General features: G+C 37.8%; 1 protein-coding gene and 2 long non-coding RNA genes across 3 annotated transcripts in view; 1 reads left to right on the top strand and 2 right to left on the bottom strand.

Annotated features, from left to right (window-relative positions):
• Positions 1 to 16,794, top strand: part of LOC105389045 (protein sidekick-1) — a 103,267-nt gene extending 86,473 nt beyond the window's left edge. Inside the window, exons 3-7 of the mRNA XM_038115794.2 lie at positions 2,644 to 2,854; positions 14,426 to 14,470; positions 15,251 to 15,368; positions 15,797 to 15,984; positions 16,628 to 16,794. Of these exons, the coding sequence (XP_037971722.2) occupies positions 2,644 to 2,854; positions 14,426 to 14,470; positions 15,251 to 15,368; positions 15,797 to 15,984; positions 16,628 to 16,737 (672 nt within the window). The 3' untranslated portion in view covers positions 16,738 to 16,794. The remainder of the gene's footprint in view (positions 1 to 2,643; positions 2,855 to 14,425; positions 14,471 to 15,250; positions 15,369 to 15,796; positions 15,985 to 16,627) is intronic.
• On the bottom strand, positions 3,871 to 4,854 carry LOC119692430. Its single transcript, XR_007267528.1, has 2 exons — positions 4,562 to 4,854; positions 3,871 to 4,161 (listed from the first exon to the last, which is right to left on the bottom strand). It is a non-coding gene; the product is annotated as an uncharacterized LOC119692430 (long non-coding RNA).
• LOC105390318 lies at positions 9,653 to 10,889 on the bottom strand. Its single transcript, XR_007267527.1, has 2 exons — positions 10,344 to 10,889; positions 9,653 to 9,943 (listed from the first exon to the last, which is right to left on the bottom strand). It is a non-coding gene; the product is annotated as an uncharacterized LOC105390318 (long non-coding RNA).
• Positions 16,795 to 17,767: the final 973 nt, after the last annotated feature.

Here is a 17,767-nt window from a genome sequence, read left to right as displayed (position 1 = left end):
CGTAAAACTTGGTGCAATATGGGGGTGCGCTGAAGTAGACAGACTATCAATTTTGAATCGTAGGGTTTGTGTAGGTTTACTGTTCAAAAATCCGTCAAAACGGTGGTCAGAAAAGACTTGACTGGTACCTATATACCTTCACAAAATTCTGCTTGTATATTCGCGCAAAGCTAGTTTAGGCGTTAGAGTAACATCTTTCATCGAATAATGTATTATTCTTATCTGAGGCTTAAATTATAATAATGACAAACTAACTAAAAAATCATGCGAATGCGAGAAGTAAAGGGAATGTCGATCGAGGCGATTAGGCACTAACAAAAGCTCGTAAAAGAAATGGAAATGGAACAACACGGACAAAGAAGTCCACATCTCTCTAAAAATTGTTCCAAGTCCGAAGGATAATTCGGTCAAGTGGCGGTCAGATTTTTATCGATGATACTTCCGGCGACAGTGGGGAGCGCTTCCGGTTGCCAACATTAAAGGATTATTTGGAGTCGTTAAATGACTGGCTTTTATGAGATGATATGCGCCATGTTTTCAAGATATTCCGATTTTGAATAAGATTTATGTTCCGTTATTTTTATAGCTGATGGTATATTATATAGGATATTTGAAGAATCTCATATGTGTGTTAATCTTTTCATGATTCCTGTGTTGTTATATGATTACATTTGCCTACATTCAACTCTTTTTTTTTCAACAGTTTTTTTGGCATTGCGTTGCCTTATAATGATAATCATAATGTGGGGTCATTTTATACACGGCCACCTGGCCCATCTCAAAAATACCATCTCTATCTATCTGTGCTGTTGTACTCGGCAAGTTTTCGAAGTTTAATCGCATTAGCGAAGGTGTAAGGATAAGATACGATTCCCGTGCTGTCGGCTCAGTAACAAAAACCCTTACGATTAATTTAGCTCGTGTCATCTCTAAAAACATCGGTTGTTTGTCGCGCGGCTCTGCGGACCGTGTTTGCTCTACGTAATTAAAGTTTACACACAATAATGAGAAAGTGTCCCAAATTGTTGTTTTCCTCGCAAAAACAATCATTTTCGTGTGACATGAGATACATGTTCTATACATATACACGAAGAATTACTAAATTAAATATTGGCATTATCTGCACTGAAACATAATAATTTTAATCTCACTTAACCCTAAATGGACCATAGGATACATTAATAATAACTATATGCCACCTCGTTTTGATGTTTATTGAATGTTTGAGTCAAGGGCGAAAAAAATAATAATGTGTAACTGCAGGTTAGAGCTTTCCTAAATTACTCTAAATCCTACATAATTTGAGAACTACAGATTTTTGCGGAACATACGTTATGTTGTTTAGGTAGGCCTTGACCTAGGCTATCACCCGTCGCAGTTTCCTTACTAATTGTAGGTATAAATGTATAGTTACAAAGAATAATAAATAAATACGTAGTCTCAAGAGCAACTAAAGAAAAGACTCGGGGGCACTTTGGTTACTCAAGTGAGTCCTTCATTAAATGTACCTCGCTTATTTTTATTGTGTTCAAGACCCTTGCTCTGGAGAAAGGCTTAGCACAAGGGTAACACATCATTTTAGCTAGTTATGCTTAGGTATTTGAGCATTTCATATGAAAGTCCATGATGAAAAAAAAATCATTGATAACTTATGAATTTTCTTTCTTCTTTAAATCATACACTACTACAAAGTATATGTATAATGTTACATTTTCAAAATATAGACTCGGGGCTGTTGACAAGCGATATGTAGACAAACTTTCGTTGGATTTTCAGTTTTAGACTTTATATACTTACATAAACCTTAAAACAAAATAATGATAAAAATAAGTTATAAATAAATGAATGTCCCGCCGAGGCGGCGGCGGCGGCGGCGGCGGGGACGGACATTCCATCTTGCTTAATTACGCGCGCCGAGCGGCTTATTCTAATTACACACACAAACAAAGCCCGCCAAAGCAGAGGGAATTTATTTTTTAATTTCTCAGAAGCCAAAAAGGGCTTCCAAAATTAAAATTTTAATTGAAACGTTTATGTACATCCCGCCAGCCAGGGATATTGGCCCGGAGTACTTGTTCTGAGGTCCGGCGATGGAACATGCGTTATTTGTAATTACACGTCGCGCCTCCTCGGCTTAGCTGCGCATGTAATTATGAAGTGATGATCTCCGGTTTGATATTTCAAGCTCGCCCGTAATGTTCATGTTTGTATTTTTGAGGGCTTCCTACGATATTTTATGAGAAATATTTCAATAAGTAACTTACCAAACGCTGGTGACTTCACCAGTTCTACTTAGAACATTTACGATTTTCTTTATTCTGCAATAAAACAACCCAAAATGGAACAAGTAATTTCAATTTTTATAAAGTGCTTTGACAAATATCATATGCATTGGTCACCGTGATCACTGGTCACTGGTGTAGTGGTTAGTGACCCTGACTGCTAAGCCTAAGGTCCCGGGTTCGATTCCCGGCTGGGGCAAAAATTTGTTTAAAGACAGATATTTGTACTCGGGTATCTATGTATTTGTGTAAATATATCAGCTGTCCGATACCCATATTACACGCTCTGTCTAGTTTGGGGTCGGATGGCCATGTGTAAGATCTCCCCACACATTTACATTTATGTATTTACCCCCCGCAGGTATCCTGGATGCGCAAGCGCGACCTACACATCCTGACCTCCCACATCTTCACGTACACGGGCGACGCGCGGTTCAGCGTACTGCACCCGGAACCCTCTGACGACTGGGACCTGAGGGTGGACTACGTGCAGCCGAGGGACGCCGGGGTCTACGAGTGCCAGATCAACACGGAGCCCAAGATCAACATGGCCGTGTTCCTCACTGTCGAAGGTGACTGTTAGTTGGGTTTGGTTTTTTTAGTGGTGTGCGTTTTTGTGGATTTCTTTTGTAGGTAATGGTAAACTCTATACAATTTTGTTTTAGTTCTTTTATTTATTTTGTAAGTTTAGTTTTTTTTTTATTTCAATTATTCATATTTATATAATCATACCTATATTTGTTTATAATAGATAGATATAATTTTATATTTTAGACTTGGAAATCACGTAGATATATTAATGAAAATCATTTTATATAGGTACGGGTAGGATGTTCATGTAAAAAGGACTAAAATGTTAAAAAAATATTTGAAGTTTACTTTCCAAATTATTATGAACAGATTGTAGTACTTACCGATATTGAAATTAATATGATTATGAGACATAGGTATGTAGGTACATACATAATTTCAGCAAAATATCGTCAAGCTTGTATTCTAAACTTATTAAGAATACAGACAAATAAAAAAATATAATAATAATGTACAAATCATAAAATTACTATATATCTTTTGTTTTTATTTTAGACGGGTTCAGTGTCCATATTCTACAGATATCCGTAAAATATTTCTTCATGACAGATCAAAGGAAACCAATATAGAAATAGATTTAACATCTATTAGCAGGTCAGGACGGAGCTACATTATGTATATTATGTACCTAAAATTGTACATATTCTAATGTAAATATAGATTTCAGGATAGTTGTCGAACCTGCTCACCTGTGAAATGAAAGACTTCCACATCTTTGAAGTTAAATTGAAATAGTATCTACACGTATTACGTCCTCGGAGCGCGATCGAGAAGGTTCCATATTTATTCATGGACGTGGAACATACCCACTCTACGTGGATGGGTCTTGATTCACTCAAATCGCAGTTTCAGTTTTACATGCTTCTGAAAATATGGATATATATATATATATATATATATATTGTGACCCCCCTGTCTTACGGAAGTTGGGCGCCAGTGTGACGTTCCCTACCTGTTTACCAATCGTCCCTACTGGGAGGTAAATGAAAGAGGTAGGTAGGTCCAACGAAAATAAATTTATTGATGGCCGCAGGCCACCTAAGTCGGTAGAACGGGTCGTGGTGTGTCGGCCTAGTATCTGATTTCACTGCGTAGTTCAAGCACTCCCCTGGATGGTCAGATGCCGGTGGAACAGGTCGTCAGCCACGGGCAGGGTTGTAGGTCGCCGTGCTCAGCTGTAGGTCCGAAGCGGAAGCGAAGCAGAGGGTGATGCAGCAGTAGGTAGCGAAGCGAAGCCTAGGTCTTCTAAATCCCGTACTGAAATCTTCTTAAACCCCGTACTGAAACCCTGGAATGGCCAACGAAATACGTTAGGAATGATTCCATAACGTTCCGTGTTACCACCGACGGCAACACATTGTAGGTAAGTACTTATGTAGCAAGCGGTGCCGTGGTGAAAACAATCAGAACGGAGTTTACAATTGCGAAGAATTAAGTAGGCTTTAAATTTAACAAAAGATAATGAATGCAGAAGGCAATTAAAAAGAAATATTTAAGTTACAAGTTTAAAATTGAAAATATTAAAAAGGTGAAGGTAGGATACGGTATTCAAAATGCGACCACTGGAATATTCCAACGGTCGGTTGAACACCGTAACCGCCAATAAAAAGACAATCAACAGCAATTCAAAAGCTAAGAAGAAAAGTTAGCACACAAATTAAAATAAATAACATTTGTTCACAACTTACCCAATATGGGGGTTTGAGGATTTATGTAAAACACAGGTACACAGAGCCAGCAGCGCCTTGTATAGCGGACCCGGAACGGTTAGGACACTTAAGGTGCACTATCTATATAAAAATTTACTTTTAGGTCGCAATGATATGTGCGAAAGCAATTATTATTCAGATGCGCAAGCGTACGTTCGAGTCCAGTGATGGCAAAGCTAATGAATGACTAGCGAGCGGCGACAGCCGTTGAAAGTGTCACGATGTCACGGAATGTTAAAAATAATACCAGGTTATGAACAATAAATTTCTACCAATATTTATTTATTTATTTATTAAAGATACACCAACAGCATACATATTATTACAATTTTAAAATATACATTGAAAGAAGGTCTTACAATCTAATAAGATATGCCAATTACAGGCGTATACAACATTTTAAAATCAACAAACCTTAAAAATTAATAAAATTAAAATTTTATAACAAAATTAAAGTGTTAACTTAATAATAGAATTCAAATTTAAATGTGAACAAATATTGCAAATCCGTTATTTTAAATTAGGTAGGTACTAATATCATACTATAGTTATACTTAACTTAAACTGAAAATAGTTGCAGTATTCCACTTTGGAACTTCGGTAGACTGTCACTAAAGATATCTATATTCGGAAGCTTAGTACTAATTTCGTTGTACTCCTGGCAAATTCTGTTAAATGGAGCGTGCAAACCAGTATTTGTTTTACAAGTACTAATATGAAAGATTTTATTGATTGGTTTTCTAGGAAGATTATATGGCACTGATAGATTAATTTTCTCGGAAAGATGAATACAGCTAATTTGGTTTGAAATAATTTTATGAAGAAATACTAGATCCTGTACAATACGGCGGTCACGCAGCGTGTGCATGTTGAAAAAGTTTAGACGCTGGTCGTAGGTGTTCCTGTGCGATATCCCAGTAGAAGTGAATGCCAAGTATCTGGTGAAAGCCCTTTGTATACTTTCAATCCTCTGAGAGTGCACCGTATAGTGAGGGCTCCACGCCACGCTGGCGAACTCCAGGTGACTGCGAACTAGCGCGTTGTAAAGAAGTATTTTAGTTTTGTTATTGTGAAAGTCCCTCGAATTTCTCTTTAGAAACCCTAGCATTTGAGCTGCTTTTTTAACGATATTATCATAATGAGAAATGAAACTGAGTTTGCTATCAATAATAACACCGAGATCTCTTATTTCACTTGTTTCTGTTAGTTGAGTGTTGTCTATAGTGTAAGAAGATGAAAGAGGACATTTCTTTTTTGTGAATTTGATGAAGTAGCATTTACTCACGTTTATTGACATATGGTTGTGATCGCACCAGTCTTTAATATTGTTTAGATCTTCTTGAATAAGTTTGACATCTGTTATGGAGGTTACGGTTTTATAAATTTTTAAATCGTCAGCAAAAAAGGAGAAATGGCAGTGTTTAATGTTGGTGGTAAGATCGTTAATAAATATTAGGAATAAAAGAGGGCCCAAGTGCGATCCTTGAGGAACCCCCGTTTTAGCATGATAAGGTTTAGAGTCGACGCCATTCACTGACACTATTTGTGGTCTGTTTGATAGGTAGGACTCAAACCACCTCAGTACATTTCCACTAAAGCCGACAGATTTTAACTTATGAATTAGTAATGTGTGGTCTACCATATCAAAGGCCTTGGAAAAGTCAGTATAAATGGCGTCCACCTCCTTGCCTTTATCAATTTCATATGATACATCTGTTATAAAGTTAACAAGATTAGTTTGTACAGAGCGGCCTTTTATAAATCCATGCTGATAATCGGACAATATTTTACGTATCTCAGGAGAAAAAACATCTAGTAATAGGGATTCAAAGATCTTAGAGAAACAAGATAAAATAGAAATAAGGCGATAGTTCTTAACTTCTACGTCATCACCGTTTTTAAAAATTGGAACAATTCTTGCATTCTTCCACTCGTCTGGATATTTCCCATCCAGAAGAGAGCGGTTGATAATCAGGACCAGTGGTAAGGCAAGCAAATATCCACAACGTTTAATAAAAATAGGTGGTATACCATCAGGACCCGCGCCTTTATAGATATTAAGCAATTTGATTTTTTTACATATATCAGACTCTCTAAAACTGATGCGGTTGAAGCATATTGAGTTATTATCAGGATTTTGTGATATATAGTTGAGGGAACTTTGATCTTTGGCACTACTGGTTCTATAGATAGATGAGAATTGATCCGCAAATAAGTTAGCGATTTCAGGTCCCGTGTTGGCAGAGATGTTATTCATTTTCATTTCAGAGGGCAGCGTGGATTTATTTTTACGTTTGTCTTTTATAAACTTCCAAAAAGTTTTGGGATTGTAGGAAATAGCTTTCTCTATTTGCATTTTATATCTATTGTGGTCATTTTCCAATAATTTGTGACTCCTTTCCCTTAAAATATTGTATTCAAATTTATCTCGTGGGTTCTGGTAACGACGATATTTCTTCCGAATTTTTTCCTTTTCTGCAAGTAATCTAATTAAAGCTATGCTGTACCAGCTTGGGTACTTACTTTTACGAGGGATGCGTTTCGGAACATAAGCATCAATAATATTGTTAATAATCTTGTAGAATACTGAAACCATTTCATTAATATCATTACAGTTATTTAGCTCAGTGTGCCAGTCTATAATACTTAAATGAGATCTTATCTTAGTATAATCAGCCTTATAGTAGTTGTAATCACTACGAACATTTGGACGGAGATACATAATATTTGCAGAAGGAAAAGATACTAGCAAATTAGGGTGTTTAGGATCAATTTTACTAATAATATCCAAGGGCTTAGAAATAGCAATGTCAGGTAATGTACATAAAACAAGATCTAATATACGATCGTCTTTGTTACATATATTGTTGCTTTGGTATAAATTATTTAAACTCATAAAATCTATCAATGCGTAGCCTAAATTACAATTATAGTTAGTAGGAACTGTATAGTTACAATCAGGTGATGTGTTTGTCCACTTAATAAAACCAAGATTAAAATCTCCTAGGATCATAACGTTATCACTATCATTTACAACAATATCAACGTTTTCCATGAATGTCTCCAAAGATTTTAATTTTACTGGTGGAGGTAGGTAGACAGCACACAGTGAGAGTTTTTTTATGTCATTGTTGATAGTGATTTGGATTGATACCCATAAGTCTTCACATTCAGTTTCCCAGTTCTTAATACGGATAGAAGGAATGTCTCGAGAAACAGCAATTAGAACCCCGCCTCCATCTAGTTTAGTATCTTTGGAACAAACACGGTCACGACGATATACTATGTATCGAGAGTCAAAAAGTTCACTATTGGCAATACTAGCATTCAACCATGTTTCTGTAAAAACTAGAATTTTGTAGTTACTTTGGAGTATATTCTGATAGAAATCTTTAACTTTGGTTTTTATTCCGTTTAAATTTTGGTAGTAAATATCGAATTTTGAAATAATAACTTATAATGATATATCACATAAATTGTTAATGAAAGCAGAAGAAATTATACCTAATTATAATATTAAAATGTGGGCAGGTTTATGAAACTAAATTTCTACCATAAACTGTTTATGACTACAGATTACGTTTCAGTATTTTGAGTGCGAATGTACTTTAAAAGAAGTTATGTTTTAAAATATTATTTAGTTTTAGTTATTTGATTTAATTAATGTTTTATTTTATTTATTACGTAGTTAAGTGTTAAAATGAAAAAAAAAGATAGTTTTAAGTTAAGATACGTTTAATTAAAGACATGTACGTCTACAACGTTACATTACCCCCCGTCTCACGGAAAGGATTTTATCCTAAATAAAATCCGGTTAAACAATAAAAAATAAAATGTAAAAATACTACGCTTTCATACATACCTGTCAGAAAAACATTCAATCTTCAACTTCATACTTCCACATTCAAATTAAGCAATAAAAATCATATAAGATTAATAACGCGAACCATTCATAACAAAAGTCATTCTTTTAAAAATATATCAAAAAATGACTACTATTTCCACAATTTATAATTATTATGTCACCTGGTAAAAACGTACGTAAGCATAACGTTGATGGTTAAAAAAAATTTAAAATGTCAAATATGCAAAATAAAAAAAAACTATTTCCGACTAGTTCTAGTTCCGTGTCCGCTGGAAAAGTGCTTTATTGGGTGTAACACACTCAAAATTAGCCTGTGTTTTCGACAAATCCTCGAACACACCCTGTAAGCATCCAAACCGGACTCGAGGATAACGTCAGAGGGAAAGTTTATAGCCAGCGCCACAATACTGGTCGCTGGAACTGTACCTCTGATGGACACCTCGTATTCCAGTTCCGATTTTTGTAAGGACAAACATTTTATGGGGAACATAGTGGAAAAAAATACAATGGGGGAAAGCAACAAGATGGATATTCAAAAATTTGGGTAAAATGTGAACAAGCGTTAGAACAAAAAATTACTCCGTTCTGTTACAAAAAAATTAGGTAACGTTGTACTCTTTTAAAATAATTACACAAAACAAAAAAAAAACGCACAGAACCAAAAATAAAAGATGCGTTGAAAAATTCAAATAAATGTAACTGGTGTGTATTACGCTGGTATCACAGAAAAAAAAATGTCACGAAGTAATTTGTGGGTAATTAACTAATTAGGGTACTTTAAAAAAAATGTTGCCAGTTAAAAAACCGTTAACAAAATTTAATAACGTTAAAAAAAACCGTTTTAAATTAAAACAAATAGGTACAAATTATACTTTAAAAAAAATGCAAAATACACCTCAGTTACGGCAGAGCAACAAAAAAAAAACGTTTTACAACGCACACACAAACAAACACTTTACTACTTACTGCGCAGCAAAATCAGACACAACCACGTTTAAGGGCGCCAGTGTGACCCCCCGTTTTACGGACGTTGGGCGCCAGTGTGACCCCCCGTCTTACGGAACGTTGGGCGCCAGTGTGACCCCCCGTCTTACGGACGTTGGGCGCCAGTGTGACCCCCCTGTCTTACGGAAGTTGGGCGCCAGTGTGACGTTCCCTACCTGTTTACCAATCGTCCCTACTGGGAGGTAAATGAAAGAGGTAGGTAGGTCCAACGAAAATAAATTTATTGATGGCCGCAGGCCACCTAAGTCGGTAGAACGGGTCGTGGTGTGTCGGCCTAGTATCTGATTTCACTGCGTAGTTCAAGCACTCCCCTGGATGGTCAGATGCCGGTGGAACAGGTCGTCAGCCACGGGCAGGGTTGTAGGTCGCCGTGCTCAGCTGTAGGTCCGAAGCGGAAGCGAAGCAGAGGGTGATGCAGCAGTAGGTAGCGAAGCGAAGCCTAGGTCTTCTAAATCCCGTACTGAAATCTTCTTAAACCCCGTACTGAAACCCTGGAATGGCCAACGAAATACGTTAGGAATGATTCCATAACGTTCCGTGTTACCACCGACGGCAACACATTGTAGGTAAGTACTTATGTAGCAAGCGGTGCCGTGGTGAAAACAATCAGAACGGAGTTTACAATTGCGAAGAATTAAGTAGGCTTTAAATTTAACAAAAGATAATGAATGCAGAAGGCAATTAAAAAGAAATATTTAAGTTACAAGTTTAAAATTGAAAATATTAAAAAGGTGAAGGTAGGATACGGTATTCAAAATGCGACCACTGGAATATTCCAACGGTCGGTTGAACACCGTAACCGCCAATAAAAAGACAATCAACAGCAATTCAAAAGCTAAGAAGAAAAGTTAGCACACAAATTAAAATAAATAACATTTGTTCACAACTTACCCAATATGGGGGTTTGAGGATTTATGTAAAACACAGGTACACAGAGCCAGCAGCGCCTTGTATAGCGGACCCGGAACGGTTAGGACACTTAAGGTGCACTATCTATATAAAAATTTACTTTTAGGTCGCAATGATATGTGCGAAAGCAATTATTATTCAGATGCGCAAGCGTACGTTCGAGTCCAGTGATGGCAAAGCTAATGAATGACTAGCGAGCGGCGACAGCCGTTGAAAGTGTCACGATGTCACGGAATGTTAAAAATAATACCAGGTTATGAACAATAAATTTCTACCAATATTAAAATGTGGGCAGGTTTATGAAACTAAATTTCTACCATAAACTGTTTATGACTACAGATTACGTTTCAGTATTTTGAGTGCGAATGTACTTTAAAAGAAGTTATGTTTTAAAATATTATTTAGTTTTAGTTATTTGATTTAATTAATGTTTTATTTTATTTATTACGTAGTTAAGTGTTAAAATGAAAAAAAAATATAGTTTTAAGTTAAGATACGTTTAATTAAAGACATGTACGTCTACAACGTTACAATATATAATATATTTTTACGTATTCTTACAAAACTTCAGAACCGAAATGGACCAGCGCTTGTATTGATTTTAAGAAGCATTAAAAAGATACTGGATTTTTCCACCAACTATCAAGTGTACCTATATTTTTAAAATATATATATCCTTTTTGTTAATTTTATTACTGCTTTGAATAAGCGGTAACTTTTGTCAACGTCGTGGTACTCTTCATTAAGTTTGATCAATGATATGAAGACATTTCATACATAAATTAATACATACATAAGTTGTGGCTTTGCACCGTTTGCACATACTCACCTCCATAGTAATACTTTAACATAACCGTTCCTTCGGATCAAACATACGGAACTTTCCTCATAATGCCACGGAAGAAAAACTCAAGGTCCAAAACAGTTAATTCTATAACCCGGCCAAAATGGCGGCCACGTAATGATTTATAAGCAGCCAGCGCACGACATGACTTCGTAAATCTCCCGCGTTTTGCCGCAATTTTTCATAGCCACTCAGTGTTGGCAGACCGCGCCGACTAAGACTGATACCCTGCTTTGTCGACTAGTGATGTGCCGGACCACTTGCGAAAGGTGGCTGCTAATGATTGGATGCGAAAAGCTATAGATCGTATCCAGTGGTGTGATTAGGGAGAGGCCAACGTCCAGCAGTGGACTGATATAGGCTGATGATGTGCCAGCTACAACGGTACCTACCGGGAAAGGGTCAGTAGTGGTGGTATTTATAGCGGTAGTAGCAGCTTCCCATGATAGATATATTATACGGGTACAAACCCGGCCGTGGCATTTTAATGATTGCTTTGGAATTTATGTACAATTTGTACCATCAATATTTAGGTAAAATTTTACCATGGCAGAAGTCATAGGGGGTAGAGTAAGTAATAACAAGTGAGGACATTGCAACTTTAACAAGCCAAATTCGATAAAATGAATGTATATTATACCTAAGTAGGTAAAATATACACGTACCATTCAAATACAAACGAATTTATCCAAAGCATCACATGACATCATGAAATAAGCTGAATACTACCAAAATACTATGCTTCTATTATACTGAACCCCATTATCCGGTTACCCGATACAGCACAACCCTATACTTAGCCAACACATTACCCCACTACGTAACCTCACTAATATGACATGAGATGAATGCGAAATTATTTGGCCCTCTTTTTGGCGAATTTGTTAATACGCGGCGCGCGTGCCGGGCTTACTGACGGCCAGGTGGAACGGGGGCAGTGCAGGCATTCGTCAAGCTCACGTGGTTATTAAATCTTGTATAGTATAATTTTTATACCAACAGCCCGCATTCGGTCACTTCTGGACATATGCTTCTCCCAATAAAGTTCCTGAACACTCTGTCCTTGGCCTTCGTCAACGGACCACTTATGGTTACTTGTCCTAGTCGCGGTTCAGTGGGCGGTCGTCAATGTTTTTCCGTGGGGATTACCATATAAAAGTATTTAGTCTGTGTTAATACTGTGTGTCAGCGGCTGACATGGCCAATATCATAATAATTGGTCTATACCTTTTCTCTCATGTAATGTCCGTTCTTCCGATCCATACTAAAAATTTTCACGTGAATAATATTAGCAGGATAGGATTTGACAGCAGGTGTAACACTGGTTTAGTTCCACTTGTTGTGGGAGAAGCACGTCTGCTGGTTGTTTGGATGCTGACAAGATTTGATGGCCGATAGCAGGACGTTACTGGCGCAGTCTGTGCGGAGACGAGGGTGAAAAGTGATAGAAATACTTTGTTTAGTCCCGACTTTGTCATACAATTTGTGAATTCAATGTGAGTCGTTCCATTGGTAATATAGAGTAAAATTATGTCACTGTTTTATGTTGCAAATTAAGATGATAAAAATTAAGGGTTTCAGAAGACAAGAGGATGGCATCGGTAGTGAATCATTTATATATTTCATAGCAGCAAAAAGTACTTGTAAAGTCGCGTCCCAAAATCCCTCGCGTGAAATATCCGCCCACACGACTCATTTCTCGATCGAGAACTCAAGTAATTTATATCTCGATATATCACGAGAGCTTCTCGTATTCGCAGCCAATTACCGACACTTGTTAAATGTGAAAAATGATCGCTCGCCATCAGTCTGCGCGCGGCGGCGGCGGCGGCGGCGGCGGCGGCGGCGGCGCGGGGATAGCGCACACTCGATCGCAACGGGCTTCACGAGTAAATGATGAAGATGTGGCCCCGATTTTTGCAAAGTCCAGTTTTTTTAATTCAATTTGTTTTTTTTTGAGTCGCACACCATGTACCGTATGATCATATGGTACATGATTTCAGGAGTATTGTAAAAGTATGCAGCTGTAAATAATCTAGTATCTACTCGTACATTACACACACTGTACCTACCATGATGTCGCAAATAAAATAAATTGATCACAGTTTTTGTTTTCAAATGACCAGTGTGTCTTTTTTATTTGAGAGTGTTTAACAAATCAGAATATTTATTTATTTCAAAAAAAAAAAACACACACACGCACTCACGCCTTGTACTACCTACTCCCTTGCGGGGTAGGCAGAGGTGCATTGCTGCACCCACTTTTCGCCAGAGTGTATGTTAGTCCCAATGTAATAGGGGGCGGGCCTATTGCCATTTTACGGGCACATCCAAGACCCGAGAACAAATATCTGTGTTTAAACAAATATCTGCCCCGGCCGGGAATCGAACCCGGGACCATCGGCTCAGTAGTCAGGGTCACTAACCACTACGCCATTCGGTCGTCAACGTTTATTTATTTCATTTGTATTAATTTAATTTACTCTGTTTTGTTGTTTCGAAATAGTGTTGGAGCCGTGTTGATTAAAATTGGGTTTGGTCCAAATTTTCGAGAGTTGAATGTTTTCGTAGGCAGAGGTTTTTGCGTTGCAAATGGTAGGTATAATCTTCAAATTATATTTCATATAAATGCAATCTGTAGGTACTAGGTATATTTTTCACTTACCTTTTTAATTAAGTACCAAACCACCTTTTTAAACCCGTAGGTCAGAGAGGTGGGCGTCATTTATATTTCAGTCTGCACGGTAGACTTTCTTTTCAATCCCCCCCCCCCCCCCCCCCCGTCACTTGAGCACTAACTCGCTCGGACAGTAATTGATCGATAACTAACAAACTCGCTGCAAGTTACATAACTTACTTGAACCGGACTCACTTCGCTCGTGTGGGGTGTACGCGGTTTTGCACTCGAGACCGGGTTTTACTTACGTACGCTCGCGCGCTCAAATTAGCTCTGGAACACTTTTTAGATGACGTTGCATTTTATTAGATTCTTAACATATACGGTAACATAGTTTGAATTTGGATAGTTTATGGCGTTTTGAACACTAAATAGTACCATTGGTTTACATAGCTTTTTTTTTGTCATTTCCTTCATCACAACGTTATCATAAATTAAAACCCCCACTTAGCTCATAGGTATTAGCCCAGCTAGGTGACCTGAGGTCTCAGTATTTAGTATTCCTGCCTTGGTCCTTCCCTAAGCTGTTGTCTTGTATTGCAGATGAGTCCCACACCCCCGCGCCTCAGGCCCCGTCTCGCTCCTCAGGTATACCGCTTTCCTTCTCACGCTTCAGTAAACGCTTATCTGGTGTTTCTTTCTCGCAAACGCATGATTGGCACACGCATTTTCCAAGGAATTTTCCTAGCTTTACTCCTTAATGTTTGGTAATTATTCTGTACGTGTAAAATGTTGATGGATGATTTGCTCAAATTCCCGCAAGATATTTTCTGTTATGACTTGATGTATCGTAGATCTTATATACCTATCCCCCATTTATACAAAAACATATTTATTTTGTTGATTTTGGTATTTAAAATACCAATAAGTTACCTTTGACAAACTGCTTTGATAATTTTGCATGAATATAAATTCAATAAGATTTTTTATGAGCAAAGTATTAAAGCGATAAAGTTGGCGCCATTACGGGTATTATGAAAATAAAACTAATATAACTTGTAGAAATTGAAACAAAGAAACTTTTTGAACTGTGCCATTGTTCATTTGAATAATTTACTTTAAAAGAGCGGTTCAGCAACAAACTGAAACTATTAAAAGATCTTAGTGAATCATAAAATGCAACTTAGTATCAACAGAATGAATCCTAATAGATTTAACTGAATCCGAGTTAGTTTCTGAGAAATTATATTCTATTACTTTCACTAAATGATTCAATTTACTTTCAAATAGGCATCAGTTCTCCAAATAATAATTTCTGAATGAACAGAAAAGACTTCTCTTGACGTGACGTCACAAAAAAGAAATTTCGTCTTCTAAATTCAAATGTTCCAGCCAGCACGTTCTAACTTCAACCTCTGTTTGTTGCAGCGGCGGCGGCGACGATCTGGGGCTCGCAGGACGTGTACGTGAAGAAGGGCAGCACGATATCGCTGACCTGCTCTGTCAACGTGCACTCCTCGCCGCCCTCCAGCGCGTCCGTGCTGTGGTGAGTTTACCGCTGGTGACATTTCACCATCTCTTACGACTATTCACAGCCCAGAAGCTCTGGGGTTCTGAAGTAGTTACAGGTGGTAAGACCTCAGAGCTTTTGGGTTAGGTTCCCGGGTACGACTATACCTACGGGAGATTAGATTAGGTTATAGATGCTTCCGATTTTGTTTAGCACATAGAGCGCTTCATGTTCTTCTCATGATGTTGGTGAAAAACACGATAGGACCACCATCATTAGAAATATGTAATCTCATTGAGTGAATCCTCCCACTCCTGCGTCGCGTCTATCATTCATCATCCATCGCTTGGATTATTCACTATGAAACAGAATGCTCTTCTTCTTGGCTAGCATTTGTTAACGTGGTAAAAAAACTGCAACGCCAATCAGTAGCCAATCCTGACTAACCTTATCCCCTGTCCCAGGTACCACGGCAGTTCCGTGGTAGACTTTGACTCGCCGCGCGGCGGCATCAGCCTGGAGACGGAGAAGACGGAGGGCGGCACCACCAGCAAGCTGCTGGTCACTAAGGCAGCCCTGACTGACTCCGGGAACTACACCTGCGTGCCCAACAACGCGCACCCTGCTTCTGTGTCTGTGCACGTGCTTAATGGTAAGAGGTTATCTGCTATCTTTGTCTAGCACCTCGTGTTAGAAGTAGGAGGAAGATGTGGAACTGATGGATTGTTGTCAAAGTGCAACTAAATCCGGTACGGTTTGTAGATAATTGTAAGAAGGTTGCTGCTGTACCGGAGGAGGTTTGTCTAGCACCTGGTGTTTGAAGTGGAAGGAATATGTGGATGTGATGGAATGTTATCCCGCTTCTGTGTCCGTGCACGTGCTCAATGGTAAGAGGACTGCTGCTGTCTTCTTCTAATGCCTGGTGGTAGAAAAGGGAGGAAGATGTGGATGTGATGGAATGTTATCCCGCTTCTATGTCCGTGCACGATGCACATTGCACAATGGTGAGAGGGTTGCTGCTGTCTTTGTCTAACGCCTGGTGTTTGAAGTGGAAGGAAGATGTGGAAGTGATGGAAAGTTGAAAGCGCAACTGATTCCAGTTCGGTTTGCAGACAACCCATGTTTCTGAGCCTATTTACTAAAACAGTTTTAGCAGCATCTCTGTTGCCTTAGGCAGAATGCAATGAATCAACAGATATCCAACTCTACATCCGTTGCATCTTCCGCATTTTTTTTCCCATAGCCATTTGTTTTCAAGTTTTCTTGCTCATTCTAAACCCCCGTTGCTCTTCCAGGGGAGCACCCGGCGGCGATGCAGACGAGTAACCGCGGCGTGACGTCACGACTACCCCCCCTCAGTGCCGCCCTCCTCACCTACCTTCTCTCCGCGTTCGTCTGCAGATGATCGCTCCATACCACGCCGCGATAAGCAGTGACGTCATCAACACGAGTGCGCTCACTGAGGCAGAGCTTGGTAGAGTCGAGGAGCCGGACGGGTTGGCCAATCATATTGCCGGAAAGTCTTGCAACAGTGACGCTTTGTGATTGGCCAATTTAAAGTCCGCTTTTCTCCGCTCCGCCTAGCTTGGAGTTAGTGAAAACGCGCTCTTCTTCAATGAAGTGTGACGAAACTGTTTATACTCTTAGCCATTGAAGCTTACTATAGAGGATACTAAAGTAATTGTAATTTAATTGAATATGATCTAGGATTAAATATAACTACACGATTGATATGTACGGAGTTAATTATTTGGAGTTAACTTGTGAAATGTTTGTGGCAACAAAAGTTTGTTTTTATTGGATCCCCATTGTTTAGAGTTATAGGATAATATCTGTTATTAAATCTAGATCATATAATTTGATGAGATTTATAATTATATTCATTGAATATCGAGAATTTATTTATAATAAGTATCTACATATTTATAATAAATACAAATCATTTAGTACTTAGTTATTGTATCTCAGCGCCATGAATCATTAAGTATCGAATCATATGGAATTGTTTGTGATATTATTTTTTAAGTTCTGTGGTATTTCCTGGACAGTGATTAATTGTAAATTGATCTGTGTAAATAAAATTAAAAAAAACACTACCTATAATGATAAACGTAACGATCTCATTGTAAATAATTCTAATTATTGTAAATATGATAATTTAATTTATCGATCGAATGTAACAATCATTGATCCGATACTGTGGTAATATTATAAAATACTGTTTATATATATTAGAGCAATTCTGTCTGTTCCTAGAACACTTTTTCATGATGACTTTAGACTTTTTTATGCTTAAAAAACTCAGCAAGTACAAAAGGGTCTAAGTCCGTATAAATTAGGAAAATCTTGACAAATAAAGTTATACTTAATTATAAACAAAACGTTGCCTGTTTCAAATTTAAATTATTTATGTATTAAACTTATTTATTGTATAA

Source organism: Plutella xylostella, chromosome 21 (assembly GCF_932276165.1).
Source record: "Plutella xylostella chromosome 21, ilPluXylo3.1, whole genome shotgun sequence".
Classification (NCBI taxonomy): Eukaryota; Metazoa; Arthropoda; class Insecta; order Lepidoptera; family Plutellidae; genus Plutella; species Plutella xylostella.
Note: the sequence above shows the minus strand (reverse complement) of the source record. Positions and strands in the feature narration are given on the sequence as shown.